A 14,208-nucleotide genomic window follows, 5' to 3' on the forward strand; every position below is an offset into this window, starting at 1 on the left:
CCACAGGGGGAAGTCCACACACCACAGGGGGAAGTCCACACACCACAGGGGGAAGTCCACACACCGTGGGGAGGAGTCCACACACCACGGGGGAAGTCCACACACCGCAGGGAGGAGTCCACACACCACAGGGAGGAGTCCACACACCGCGGGGAGGAGTCCACACACCACAGGAAGGAGTCCACACATGGGGGGGAGGAGTCAACACTCCGCCGGGAGGAGTCCACACACCTCGGGGAGCAGTCCATCCACCACGGGGAGACGTCCACACACCATGGGGAGACATGCACACACCATGGGGAGACGTGCACACACCATGGGGAGAAGTCTACACACCGTGGTGGGGAGTCCACACACCTCAGGGGGAGGAGTCCACACAGCGCAGTGAGAAGTCCACACACCACAACTAAAAAGTAGCCAGCACTCACCACGAGAGAAAAGCCCAAATAGCAACAAAGACCCAGCACAAAGTTAAATTAATTAATTAAAAATAAATAAAATTTAAATTAAATAAATAAAATTTTTTTAAATTTTTTAAAAAGAAAGGAAAGTGGAAGAGGAAGGGAAGCAAAACCATGTTTTTCTTTAGTGTACAGGTCTCCTATTCCTACGCCTGTGTGTGGGCTCAGTCGCTTTAGTCGTGTCTCTTTGCGATGCTTCGGATTGTAGCCCACCAGGCTCCTCTGTCCATGGGTATTCTTCAGGCAAGAATACTGGAGTGGGTTGCCAGACCCTCCTCCAGGGGACCTTCCCAATACAGGATTGAACTCGCATCTCCTGTACTGCAGGCAGATTCTTTACCCACTGAACCACCTGGGGAGCCCTCTATTCCTATAGGAACATAAAATACCCTTTTGTTATAGGTGAAAAGTGAAAGTGAAGTCGCTCAGTTGCCATTTCCTTCTCCAGGAGATCTTCCCAACCCAGGGATTAAACCCGGGTCTCCCACCTTATAGGCAGATAGATGCTTTACCATATGAGTCACCAGGGAAGTAAACTGCATTAAATCCAGGTTTCCCAAATTGGAAAAAAAAAACAAAACAAAACTGAGTGAAGGTAGCTATCTCCCTGCTTGTGTAGTGTGACTTTGATCTCCACTCTCAGCCATGCAGAGCTGGGGGTGGCTTGCCCTAGAAGGGGAACACAGTATTATTCCCTCAAAAGATCTTTTGGGCCCTCTGTTACTTTCCTTGGTCATAGGATCAAACTTTTGTTTAGCCCTTAAGAATGGCTGCTCAAACCTTATTACTATCTGCCTATGTACTCCAGTGTCTGTGGCAGGTTCTAGGTGTCCATGGAGCACAGGTAGGGAAGCAGTGAAATGTATAGCAATGGGAAGATGGGGAAAAAATAATTTCGTAAAGTTATTTTATTGTTTCCTCATGTGAGCAAGGTTTCTCATTGATGGTCACTGTTAATAACTTGAAGAGATTACCATTAAACGTTTTTGAATTAAAATGTTAAGTGTGTGTGCTTTGTTGTTCACTTCTGTTCAACTCTTTGAGATCCTTTGGACTGTAGCCCACCAGGCTCCTCTCATGGGACTTCCCAGGCAAGAACACTGGGGTGGGTTGCCATTTCCTTTTCCAGGGGATCTTCCAGACCCAGGGATCGAACCCACATCTCCTGTTCTCCTGTATTGCAAGCAGATTCTTTGCCTGCTCATTTTCAATATGAAAATTCTTTTAGCTTCAAAATTAATTTTTGAAACCATGTCAGTTCAGTTCAGTTCAGTCACTCAGTCGTGTCCAACTCTTTGCGACCCCATGGACTGCAGCACGCTAGGCTTCCCTGTCCATCATCAACTCCCGGAGTTTACTCAAACTCATGTCCATCGAGTCGATGATGCCATCCAACCATCTGATCCTCTGTCGTCCCCTTCTCCTCCCACCTTCAATCCTTCCCAGCATCAGGGTCTTTTCAAATGAGTCAGTTCTTCTCATAAGGTGGCCAAAGTATTGGAGTTTCAGCATCAGTCCTTCCAATGAACATTCAGGACTGATTTCCTTCAGGATTGACTGGTTGGATCTCCTTGCAGTCCCAGGGACTCTCAAGAATCTTATCCAATGCTGCAATTCAAAAGCATCAATTCTTCGGTGCTCAGCTGTCTTTATAGTCCAACTCATGACTACTGGAAAAACGATAACTTTGACTAGACGGACCTTTGTCAGCAAGGTAATGTCTTTGCTTTTTAATAGACTGTCTAGGTTTGGAGAAGGCAATGGCACCCCACTCCAGTACTCTTGTCTGGAAAATCCCATGGATGGAGGAGTCTGGTGGGCTGCAGTCCACGGGGTCTCAAAGAGTCAGACACAACTGAGCGACTTCACTTTCCCTTTTCACTTTCAGGCATTGGAGAAGGAAATGGCAACCCACTCCAGTGTTCTTGCCTAGATAATCCCAGGGATGGGGGAGCCTGGTGGGCTGCCGTCTATGGGGTCGCACAGAGTCGGACATGACTGAAGTGACTTAGCAGCAGCAGCTTAGCAGCTAGGTTGGTCATAGTGTTTCTTCTAAGGAGCAAGTGTCTTTTAATTTCATGGCTGCAGTCACCATCTTCAGTGATTTTGGAGCCCAAAAAAATAGTCTGTCACTGTTTCCACTGTTTCCCTATCTATTTTCCATGAAGTGATGGGACCAGATGCCACGATCTTAGTTTTCTGAATGTTGAGTTTTAAGCCAGTTTTTTTCACTCCCCTCTTCCACTTTCATCAAGAGGCTCTTTAGTTGAAACCATATGCATTTTAGAATAATTTTGTCAAATTCCATAAAAGATTCAGCTGGGACTCTCATAATGGAATTTCATTTGAAGTGTATTTAGGGAAAATTGACACCTTTATAGCAATGATTAAAGGTTTCTCTTGATTAAACTTTTTGAGGGAGCAGGGGGAAGCTTTTCTCTAAGCTTCAATTTCTTACACAAAACTTTGCATACTTCCTATTACTTATTTTACAGCTTACAATTTTAGTTGCTATGTTGATTTAGAAAATCCAAGAAAATTATATCTTATGCAAATAAAAGAAGCTTATCTCTTATTTTTAAATTCTTAAAACATATTTTTTTCTTACAGCATAAGTTCTAGTTCATTTCAAAAGAAAAAGAGGAATCCTGAATTTGCTCACGACTTCAATGAAAATATTTCTAATGTTTCATATTAAGCATGATATTTGCTATAGGTGTTTAGAAAATGCTGTTTAGTTATCTATACCATTGTCTACTCTTCACTTGCTAAGATTCTAATTATGAAAAAAATATTGAATCTACTAAACAACCCTTGGCTTCCTTAAGATAACTATGGTTTCTTCTTAATCAACTAATGTAGGATACATTTTGCTCATTTTTGGCTTAATGAATCTTCCCTCTTTTTTTCTGTTACTCCAACAGTTTCTCCATTTTATCTTAAAAAAAAAAAAAAAACCCTCTGTTTTGTAGAGTTTTCCTACAGTTTTTCTAGTCTCTAGCTCTCTTTCTTCAGGAGCCCATAGTCTCTTACTCCCTCTGGTGTACAACCTCTGTACTAACGACCAGGATGGGAAGGCAGTTCCACAGTCCTTATTTTCCTGTAAGAAGCCTCAAGTCCGGGCTTTCTCCCAGCCTAGCAGAATTGTGCCTGGATGCTCAACAAGCCTCTAGTCTCTTTTCTTTTGTTCTTAGCTCCCCACCCCATCCCCACCACCCCGCAAAGAATGCCAAAGCCAGCCCCTCTAGCACTCCGTCAAAGGCCAGGATGTTCTGGCATGCTCTGTCCATTGTTTGGAGGGGTGATGTACACAACTAAGTATAACTGGAATTCATGAGTGATGCAGATTTTTTCAAGGCCACAAGTTACAAAGGAGACTGATCTTCTGTGCCCATGTCATGGACCTGATGTTCTGTACTGGGATCTGAAAGTATCACATCTTCATAACGTTTTGAAAGCTTTGGGTTTTATTTTGCAAAAAGCATGTACACATTTTATGTGGTTAAAAAGAAAAATGGTTTTGTATCTTGTCTGAAAAAATTGTCATAAAAGTGCCAGTATAGTCTAACAGAAAAAGATAAATGTAAGTTACAGGATGTATAATGCCACCATTACATTTTGGTCTCATAGGTATGGGTAAAACACAAGAGGATATTTAAAAAGTATCAAAATGAAGAAAAAGTCAACAACTATAGTTATCTTACACCCTGCATCCAAATAAGTCAACAAAGCTTGTAACATCTCAGGTATTTTTCTTTCCCATCAGTCCCACACCTAGTGCCTTCGTCCAGGTTTTCATTTTTCTCATCTGGTTTATGCAACTGTATCTTAATTTATGCACCTGCCACCAATATTTTCCCTCCAATCCAGCCTCCACTCAGTTTCTATACATATTATAAAACACAAATCTAATCCTGTCAGCTTCCTGCTTAACTATTCCTCCTTCTCATTTTCTTGCATCTTCTCCCAACCTCACTCTCACAACTGTGGGACCAGCACAGCATCACCTCATCATCACCTTTCTTCACACAAATATCAACTCCTAAGCTGACAATGGTTGGTTCTCCAAGATCTGATTCAAGCCTAACTTTCTACCTTTCTGTCCTCATCTCTTGCCTTCTCTTGCATGCACACACATACACACACACACAGACACACCCTCACCACACACCAGCCTTTCTACACAACTTACCATTTACAGAATAGATACTATTATCTCTACCTCCTCAACAATACCAGCTCATCAACCTGTCTATCTCATGCTTGATTACACATTGATAAGATTGCTTCCAAATATATTGCCCATTTTGCAACCACAAATACTTCATAGATATCATGTAAAGCAAGTCAAAGACAGACTGAAGTGCAATTCAAAAATGTAAAATATAGGGACTTCCCTGGTGATACAGTGGATGGGAATTGGACTGCCAGTGGGGGAAATGTGGATGCAATCTCTGGTCCAAGAGGATCCCACAAGCAGTGGAGCATGCACAGCCAAGTGCCACAACTACTGAGCAGTGCTTTAGAGCCCGCCAGCTGCAGCTGCTGAGCCTGTGTGCCGCAACTACTGCAGCCTGTGCTCCACAGCAAGAGAAACCAGCGCAATGAGCAGCCGCTGCACCGAGACCAGGAGCAGCCCCAACTCGCCACAACTGGACAAAGCGCATGCACAGCAACCAAGACCTACCGGAGCCAAAAGTAAACAAATAAATAAACTTTTCCTAAAAGGAATTTTTTTTTCAATGTAAAATACAAAATAAAATTGCAGTGTCATTGCTGAAAGGGGTTGATTACAGATTATTTAGCATGATATTGTTTTTTTTTTTTATTTTAGAGCTGAGATCTTCTATAGAAACTACTTTAACAATCCTTTTTGCAGATAATTAGAAGCAAAACTTCAGGTTTCTAAGCATTATTGATTTTAACAGCCAAATAATAGAAATATAATTCACCAAATTATCATTCTGAAAAAAAAACAATCTTTCGGTACTGAGGCAATTCAGATACAATCTACAAGTTTTAAACTTGACTAACTATAATAAATATTTTGATTAATTAATTTAATGAATTATAATGCACTTAATTTTGGAGGAAAGATCTAGTACATTTAAAATCAAATGATTTATTTCTTATATCAGTTGTTTGTTTCAGGTTAGATTATAATACTTATCCCAATTGAAAAAAATCTCTATTTTAATTAACATTCAGTTATCGTATAAGTGACTTACCTGTCATCTAATCCTATCTCCTCCATAATTTACTGACCTAAAACAAAACTGTTTATTTAGCTTCTATTTCTGTTATTTGGCAATTTGCACGTGTTCAACTAAGTGCTTCCAGACTCATGCATGCATCTGTCTGTCCTTAGCTGGGGTGACTTATTTCTGCTCCATGTAGCTTGCTCAAATAGCAGCTCAGGCAGTCTTCCAAGAGACAGAGCAGAAGCATGCAAGACATTTTGAGGCCCAGGACTACAATTTCAATGAATTCTACTAACCAAAACAAAAAGTCACATATAAACCCAGAATCAAGGAGCTAGTAAAGAGTTCATACCTCCACCTTTTGTTAAAAGGAGCTGCAGACACATGGTAAAGCATGTAACTGTAAGAAACAGTGAATTGTGGCTACAAGCTTTAGAATATAATAGGTACATCTATACAGCATGTGACTAATGACAGTTAAGTCTGTAAATATTTTCCATTTTAGATTAGAAAGTTAGGCCTTTATTTAGATGGCCAATGTTGACACTGTTAATCAATAAACCATTTATAATAAGAATAGGAAAGAGCTTTATTCCAACCAAACTAAGGATTATAGCTCAGTAGGCACAGATTCAAGAAGAACTTAAATAATGTTCTGCTGGGCTGCAAAATGGGGAAAGTCTATATAGGCAAAAACAGCAAAATTATATAAATTCCTTGTCCAGAATTAGGATTGGAGCTGGCAAGAAGTATGGTTGCTTATTAAACAAGGATTCGTTGGGGTCTGAAATGGTTGCATAGTTACAAGGGGAGATTTGTGACCATAATGTTGCAGCTGGTGGCCACTAGCAGATACTGTTTTGAAAACAGCTGGTGGTGTCCTAGAGTTTGACAGAGCATAGAAAATTCAAATTCTCAAAGATGCAGAAATGTGTTGGAAACCACATCCACAATGGCCACTCAGCTCCATTTTGAATCAGTTAATCCATTTTGATTTTTAAATGCACTCTCTCATTTAATGGTGAAAGCAGATGTACTCTGCATGTTTGACATAACATAGAAGTTCTAGTTAGCATAAAGACAAATCATATAAAAGCCAGAATGACTTCTGCATGACTTAATATATGAAAATTTCTTCCATCACTAATGAGAAACCACTGAAGATTTTAGTTCAGGACACTGGCAGGTCCAGGGTTGAGCTACAACTTTTGACTCCATTTAAAGATACTCCCAGTGGCCTTCCCAGGTGGCACGGTGGTAAAGAATCTGCCTGCCAAGGTCGGAGATGCAAGAGATGCTGGTTCAATCCCTGAGTTGGAAAGATCCCCTGGAAAAGGGAATGACACCCCACTCCAGTATTCTTGCCTAAAGAATCCCATGGACAGAGGAACCTGGTGGGCTGCAGTCCATGGGGTCACAGAATTGGACAAAACTGAAGCAGCTAGGCACACAGATCAACTGAAGTGAACTGAACTGAATCTCATGGTTATTTTAGCCACACTATGGTTGTGTAGGGCTTCCCAGGTGGCACAGCGGTAAAGAATCTGCCTGCCAATGCAGGAGACATGAGATGCAGGTTTCATCCCTGGGTTGGGAAGATCCCCTGGAGGAGGGCATGGCAATACACTCCAGTATTTTTGCCTGAGAATCCCATGGACAGAGGAGCCTGGAGGGCTATAGTCCATGGGGTCACAAAGAGTTGGACACGACTGAGTGACTGAACACAACACAACAAAATTTTTCCCATGCCACATAGAATAATCTATCCAGGAGTGTTCTTTGACCTTACCTGGGCCCTGTTTGCTTACCTGGAATGACATTCTACACAGAACACACTGTAACCTAGTAAGACCCTGCTCGAGCATCTATTGATGACCTCATTTTAGAAACTTTGCCCACTACCCACAGAACTGTGCAGCTGGCCATAAATGCTATTGTGCTATTCCAAGTAACAGCATTGCTGCACAGCGGTTCTTCATTTCCGCTACTGAACGATGAACGCTTCCAGGAACGAAAATGGGCTTGAAGTCCCTGGCACAAATAAGGCATCTCACAAATGTCTGTGGAATCAACAGGAGAGCCAATAGCCCCCCGGAGGAGGGGTGGGGAACAGCTTAAAGATACGGAAGCCTATGCTTTGGCCAAAGAACTGACTCATTGGAAAAGACCCTGATGGCTGGGGAAGATTGAAGGCGAGAGGAGAAGGGGACGACAGAGGATGAGATGGTTGGATGGCATCACCGACTGAACGGACATGAGTCTGAGTCAACTCCCGGAGTTGGTGATGAACAGGGAGACCTGGCGTGCTGCAGGCCATGGGGTCGCAAAGAGTCGGACGCGACTGAACTGACTGAAGTGAAAATCTATACGTCTGTAAGAACAAGCTGCTGTGAAATCACCTTCAGAAGTCAGTCGCCCACAATACAAAAACCATACAGAAGAGCCACACAGGAAAGACCTATTCATTCCCCAAAACCCAACGGCCCGCAATATGTCTCGCTTTACGGTAAGTCCCGAGCGTTCGCCATAGATGCCGTAAAAGGGAAGGACGCCCTCTGTGGAGAATCTCCGGCTTCCGGCTTCGCGACGCCGTCCGGGCGGGAAAGGGCCCTCCGTCGGTTGGAGGGGGGGTTTTCGCCCCGCCCCGTCGGGCCGGGCTTCCGCCGACCCGGGAGGCGTGTTCTGGGCTTTCAGGCCCTGCGCTGGGCGCCGGTTACGATCCCGCTCCCCGTCTCCGGTGCCATGGAGGCACCGGGGGAGGCGGAAGTCGAGAATGAGGACGGCGACAGCAACTGCGGGGATTTGTGCTTCATGGACAAAGGCCTGCGGAGGTAAAGGGCGCTCCCGCCAGCGGGAGCGGCCCGCGCAGCCCCGGGCGGGGGTCGTGGGCCTCGGGCGGCCTCGGGGGAGAGCGGAGGTGCGGAGCGGCTTCTCCGAGGCAGCGCCCGAAGGCGTCTGGCTTCGGCCGCCGCTCCGCGCCACAGCCGCGCTGCTGAGGGGCCAGCCCCGTGTCCAGCGGGCCGCCCGCCCTCCGCTCCCGGGACTGCCCGCGTGCCTGCCAGCCTTTGCTGGCCCTTTCTTCACCGCTGCTGTTCGTGTGCTCGCTCTGTTGTTCCTGGTCCTCCCGGGTTCTGTCCTCTCTGCTCCTTCCCTGTGACGGAAAGTGGCAGCGGAGTTGTCTCTGGCAGCTGTGAAGTAAGACTTGGTTTTGCCTCGGCTCTTCATTGGTTTTGCCTCGGTTCTCTTTGCCCCCATTCTGATTTCTCCTTTGCAGAGCGCTGTGATACGTGTATTGTTCACGTTTTTTGAAAATGCTACCGATTTCTCTCATGCAGCCCAAATATGTGCACGATACTAGGCCCTTGGTTCTGCGTTGCTGATTGGCCCCTGTGTGCTTTTTTTGTCTCACCCCTCTCCCTTTTTCCAGTTGACACCCTGTGGTTAGGCACCCTAAAGCCCCAGGCAGGCAGTTCTGTGCCACCGTGGGCTTGTCTTTGCCTTTCCCCATACATGGTTTCTTTGTTGCCTGTGCTCTGTGCACACCCTGCTGATGATCAAAGCAGCTTGTTCTGGATCTCGATCTAAACTTTGCCAGAAAATGCCACGAAGATGTTTTTTCAGTAATAGCTGCCACGTTAAATGCCATCTATGTGTGTGACTGTATTATCATCAGTCCTCAGAATTGTGCAAGGTAGTAATGTTACAGGGGACATATCTGAGACTCAGAAGATCTTTATAACTTTCCCAGCTTCATGAAGCTGGTGGACTAAGTTTGAATTCAAAATCATTTCTGTCTAATTTCACAGTCTGCTTTTTCAGACAGTTAACTATACTACGATATCTGCACAATATTAATTTCTGGAAACAATGTTTCAGAAAATAAATGGCTGTCATTAAGAAGGTGTGTTCCTAGCATAAGGTCTGGCACTAAATAATAGCTCATCCTGGGTCTCCTGCATTGTAGGCAGATTCTTTACTGTCTGAACCACGAGGGAAGCCCCAATAAATGACAAGCTAGATAATTGGAAAATATTAGAAATAATCACATTCAGAGAGTGCTAGTGTGAAATTTCGGAGAAGGCAATGGCACCCCTCTCCAGTACTCTTGCCTGGAAAATCCCATGGACTGAGGAGCCTGGTGGGCTGCAGTCCATGGGGTCGCTAAGAGTTGGACAGGACTGAGTGACTTCACTTTCACTTTTCACTTTCATGCATTGGAGAAGGAAATGGCAACCCACTCCAGGGTTCTTGCCTGGAGAATCCCAGGGACGGGGGAGCCTGCTGGGCTGCCGTCTATGGGATCACACAGAGTCGGACACGACTGAAGCAACTTAGCAGCAGCAGCAGCAGCATGAAATTTAGAAAGGCATAACCTTTTTCTGCGAGGGGTTCTCATGAGCTTCGGTCTGAAGAGTAAAGCGTAAACTGAATGATCTTACAACATATTCAAACTTTATGCGTTTCATTTTTAAATTTGAGATTCTTAATACTAATTTGGAAGCAAACCTGAATTCCTTGTTTTCCCTTTTTACTCCTTGACTGCTAACTCATTTTCCTGCTGTGAGATTTCCTACAGCTTTACTGTAACTGCTACAAAACATGGAAGAGATGCCCCTGATTTTCTGTGTCCCAGTTCCAGCATATCTAAATTATGTACACTGTAGCTTATATTCCTGGAACTCCTGTCTTCCGAAGAGACTCTAGTTTAAAATAGCAGCAATTCAGAGAATGAAAAGATGAGTTCCATCTAGAGGAGATGCAGTCCAAGTTTCAGCAAGGGAGGACAGAGACTGTTTCACTACAAATGGCAAGAGTTAGTGGCTTATTTTGAAATCAGCTACATTCTGAGTTAAACAGACATTGCAGACAGTGATGAGAGTAAGATTGTAAACTCAAGTGTCAGATCCATATTTATCCTGGCTCTATTAGGTGATTTGTACAAGAACTTGGACAAGTTACCTACTTTCTGTAAATCGTATCCTTAAATACCTACTGCTTGGAGTTGTGAGGATTAAATGAGCAGGGGGAAACAGGTTTAGAGAGACTAATTCATTTGCTCAAATAACATAGCAAAAAAAGTGCAGATTTGAACTTTTATAAATATTGCTTTTGCTTTATACTGATGACTGTTTGCATATAAAACCAAGAAATGCCCAGCATCCCTTTCCTTTCTTGACTGAATTACTTATTTATATAAATGGTACCAAATGCAGGCTGGTTGTAAGAAACATTGCACCTTATGAGACATTTCAAAGCTAGCATAAGTATGAAGAATTTTATTATAGAATGAATAGAGTACCTGCATACTATCTACATGCTCTTTGGTTAATTTTAGTTTTTTTGGTCATGATTTTTAAGAACATTTTTTACTTGTTTTTAATAATATATATTTTCCTTTATAGCATTTCAGAGTTATCTTTAGATTCAGCTCTTCATGCCATCAATCTTCATTGCAATAACATCTCAAAGATCACATCCATTGATCACGTTTGGAATTTACAACATTTAGATCTGTCATCTAATCAAATAAGTCAAATTGAAGGACTAAACACACTGACAAAACTATGCACTTTAAATTTGTCCTGCAATTTGATCACAAGAATAGAAGGTTTGTAAGTGCTTCTCATGTATTACTTTGGGTAAGAGAGATGATAAATATTCATAAATTTTTCAAAGCTGACTCTAAAAGTCATTATATAAAAAGTTTTTTTCTAAAAAAGTTACCAGTTTTTTAAAAAATTATTTTGCAAAATATCAATAAAATTGATTTCATTGTTATCAGATTGTAGATGTGCTTCAAAGCAATCTGAAATAGTATTGTACCAGTATATAACCCTAATTAGTTGATTATTTGAATCTTATAATGACATTATTTTATTTTAGGTCTTGAAGCACTAAGTAATCTGACTAGACTGAATTTATCTTACAACCACATAAATGATCTTAGTGGTAAGTAGATAAGCTTCTGTTTTCTATAAAGCTGAGTATTGGTCACATGTAATGAGTGATATAGCTCTGCATGTTGTAGAACTGAATAATCCAATTTTTGACTTAAAATCTCATCTAGAGTGTTTCTCAGTCATATTTTTTTGATGGAGCTAAAGCTATAGCTGAATAAGAACTCAGGAGTGAAAACAAGAGTAACAAGTTACAGGAAAAATTTGGTTAGGAAGGACGTACTTTGGGAGAGACGTACTTTTAATCTTAGAGAATTGATGAGTTATCTGTTATCAGTGTATAGAGAGGAATAGTTCCAATAGAACTTTTCACAGTGATGAGAATACTCTGTGTGTGTGCTGTCTGGTATGGCAACTAATAGACGGATGTGCCTTTGAGCTCTTGAAATGTGACTAGTATACATTGAGGAACTGAATTTGTAATTTTAGTTAATTTTAATTAAATTTTTATTTCAGTTTAAAAAGCCACATGTGGCTAGCGCTACCACGCTGGATGTAGCATAGGTGTGTAGCATTCCAAAGGCTATAGCAAATTGACTATCACAAAAGGTTTTTTCTCTTTGATGTTTCCATGTCTAAGAACATTAAAAACTGTTAATCTTTTAATGACTTACAGTGATACACTAACAGTGAGCAAAATTTTATGATTATTCTTAAAATAATACGTCAGAACCAGGGAAATTCTGTAATTATCTTCATACTGCTGCTTGTCTGTCAGTCAGTCAGTCTCGTCCAGCTCTTTGCAAACCCAGTCTCTGCCAGCCTCCTCTGTCCGTGGGACTCTCCAGGCAAGAACACTGGAATGGGTTGCCATTCCCTCCTCCGGGGGATCTTCCTGACCCAGGGATCGAACCTCTGTCTCTTGCATCTCATGTATTGGCAGGTGAATTCTTTACCATGGAGCTATCTGGGAAGCCCCTAATTATCTTCATCAGATCAGATCAGTCGCTCAGTTGTGTCTGACTGTTTGCTACCCCATGAATCACAGCACGCCAGGCCTCCCTGTCCATCACCAACTCCCGGAGTTCACTCAGACTCACGTCCATCGAGTCAGTGATGCCATCCAGCCATCTCATCCTCTGTTGTCCCCTTCTCCTCCTGCCCCCAATCCCTCCCAGCATCAGAGTCTTTTCCAATGAGTCAACTCTTCACATGAGGTGGCCAAAGTACTGGAGTTTCAGCTTCAGCATCATTCCTTCCAAAGAAATCCCAGGGCTGATCTCCTTCAGAATGGACTGGTTGGATCTCCTTGGAATCCAAGGGACTCTCAAGAGTCTTCTCCAACACCACAGTTTAAAAGCATCAATTCTTTGGCGCTCAGCCTTCTTCACAGTCCAACTTTCACATCCATACATGACCACTGGAAAAACCATAGCCTTGACTAGACAGACCTTTGTTGGCAAAGTAATGTCTCTGTTTTTGAATATGCTATCTAGGTTGGTCATAACTTTCCTTCCAAGGAGTAAGCGTCATTATCTTCATAATCCTTATCAATACGGTATTTGAATCAGTCTTATTTCATTTGTTAGCTTTTCTCCCCTGCTAGGAAAATACTATCCTATGCCAGGAATTTAGTACACAAAAAATAAAATACAGTGACCTAGTCCCTACCCTTAACCAAAGTAGCAACAGTATTTTAATTTGTAAAAACATTTTTTCCCCAAAAACGTAAAAGTGTTAGAATTGAGTATTAACCATAGCTCTGTCTCTGCTGTATGATGTTGGGCAAAGTATATTGTTCTTTGGATGCAGCTTCCTTAACTGAAAAATGTGAATCTTGGATAAGATAGTTTTACTCAACAGGTATTTATTGAAGATCATTCTATCACGCACTATTTAATAGTGATGAAAAAATATTATAACAAATAGATAAGTTTCTTGTCACAGGGCTTACATTGTAGTGGGGAAATAAAACAAATGAGATCATGTCAGCTCCCTAAAAAAAATAAGCAAAAGATTTGAGCAGACTCTTCCAGAGGCTATCCAAATGACAAGCACCAAAAAAAAGTTTTGCATCCTTAGTAATTAAGGAAGTGCAAATTAAAATCGCAGTGAGATCCATTTCATATCTCTAGACCAGATATAGTTTAAAAAACTTAAAGTACAAAATGTTGATGAGATAGATTAAAGCTTTCATACATTAATTCAAAATGGTAAAACTACTTTGGAAAATAGTTTGAAGGTAAGCATATAATAATGCATTTCTACTCCTATGTGTTTACCTAGCAGAAATGAAAACATGTCTAATCAAAGACTTGTATATGAATGGTAAAACGATTATATTTCTTTTTAAAATTATCATGTTTATATGGGTATTCATAAACTCCAAAATTAGAAAACACCCATATGTCTATCACCTGGTAAATAGATAAACAAATTGTATTACATCCATAGGATGGGTTATTACTTGGCAATAAAAAGGAATGAACTATGGGGTCTTCCCTGGCAGTCCAGTGGTTAAGACTCCATGTTTCCAATGCAGGAGATATGGGTTGGAGCCCTGATCAAGAATCTAAAACCCCATTTGTACAGGCAAAAACAAAAAGAGAGTGAACTATTGATATATGCAGCAACATAGATAAGTCTAAA

General features: G+C 41.9%; 1 protein-coding gene across 3 annotated transcripts in view; it reads left to right on the top strand.

The window, feature by feature from the left end:
• Positions 1-8,298: 8,298 nt before the first annotated feature.
• The window catches only part of LRRCC1 (leucine rich repeat and coiled-coil centrosomal protein 1), a 47,577-nt gene continuing 41,667 nt past the window's right edge, over positions 8,299-14,208 (top strand). Inside the window, exons 1-3 of one of the 3 annotated variants that reach the window (XM_070382902.1) lie at positions 8,313-8,493; positions 11,065-11,270; positions 11,546-11,611. In XM_070382902.1, coding sequence (XP_070239003.1) covers positions 8,405-8,493; positions 11,065-11,270; positions 11,546-11,611 — 361 coding nt within the window. In that variant the 5' untranslated portion in view covers positions 8,313-8,404. The other 2 variants (XM_070382904.1, XM_070382903.1) reach the window with 2 other exon arrangements.

The sequence above is a fragment of the Bos mutus genome, chromosome 14, assembly GCF_027580195.1.
Source record: "Bos mutus isolate GX-2022 chromosome 14, NWIPB_WYAK_1.1, whole genome shotgun sequence".
NCBI classification, from domain to species: Eukaryota; Metazoa; Chordata; class Mammalia; order Artiodactyla; family Bovidae; genus Bos; species Bos mutus.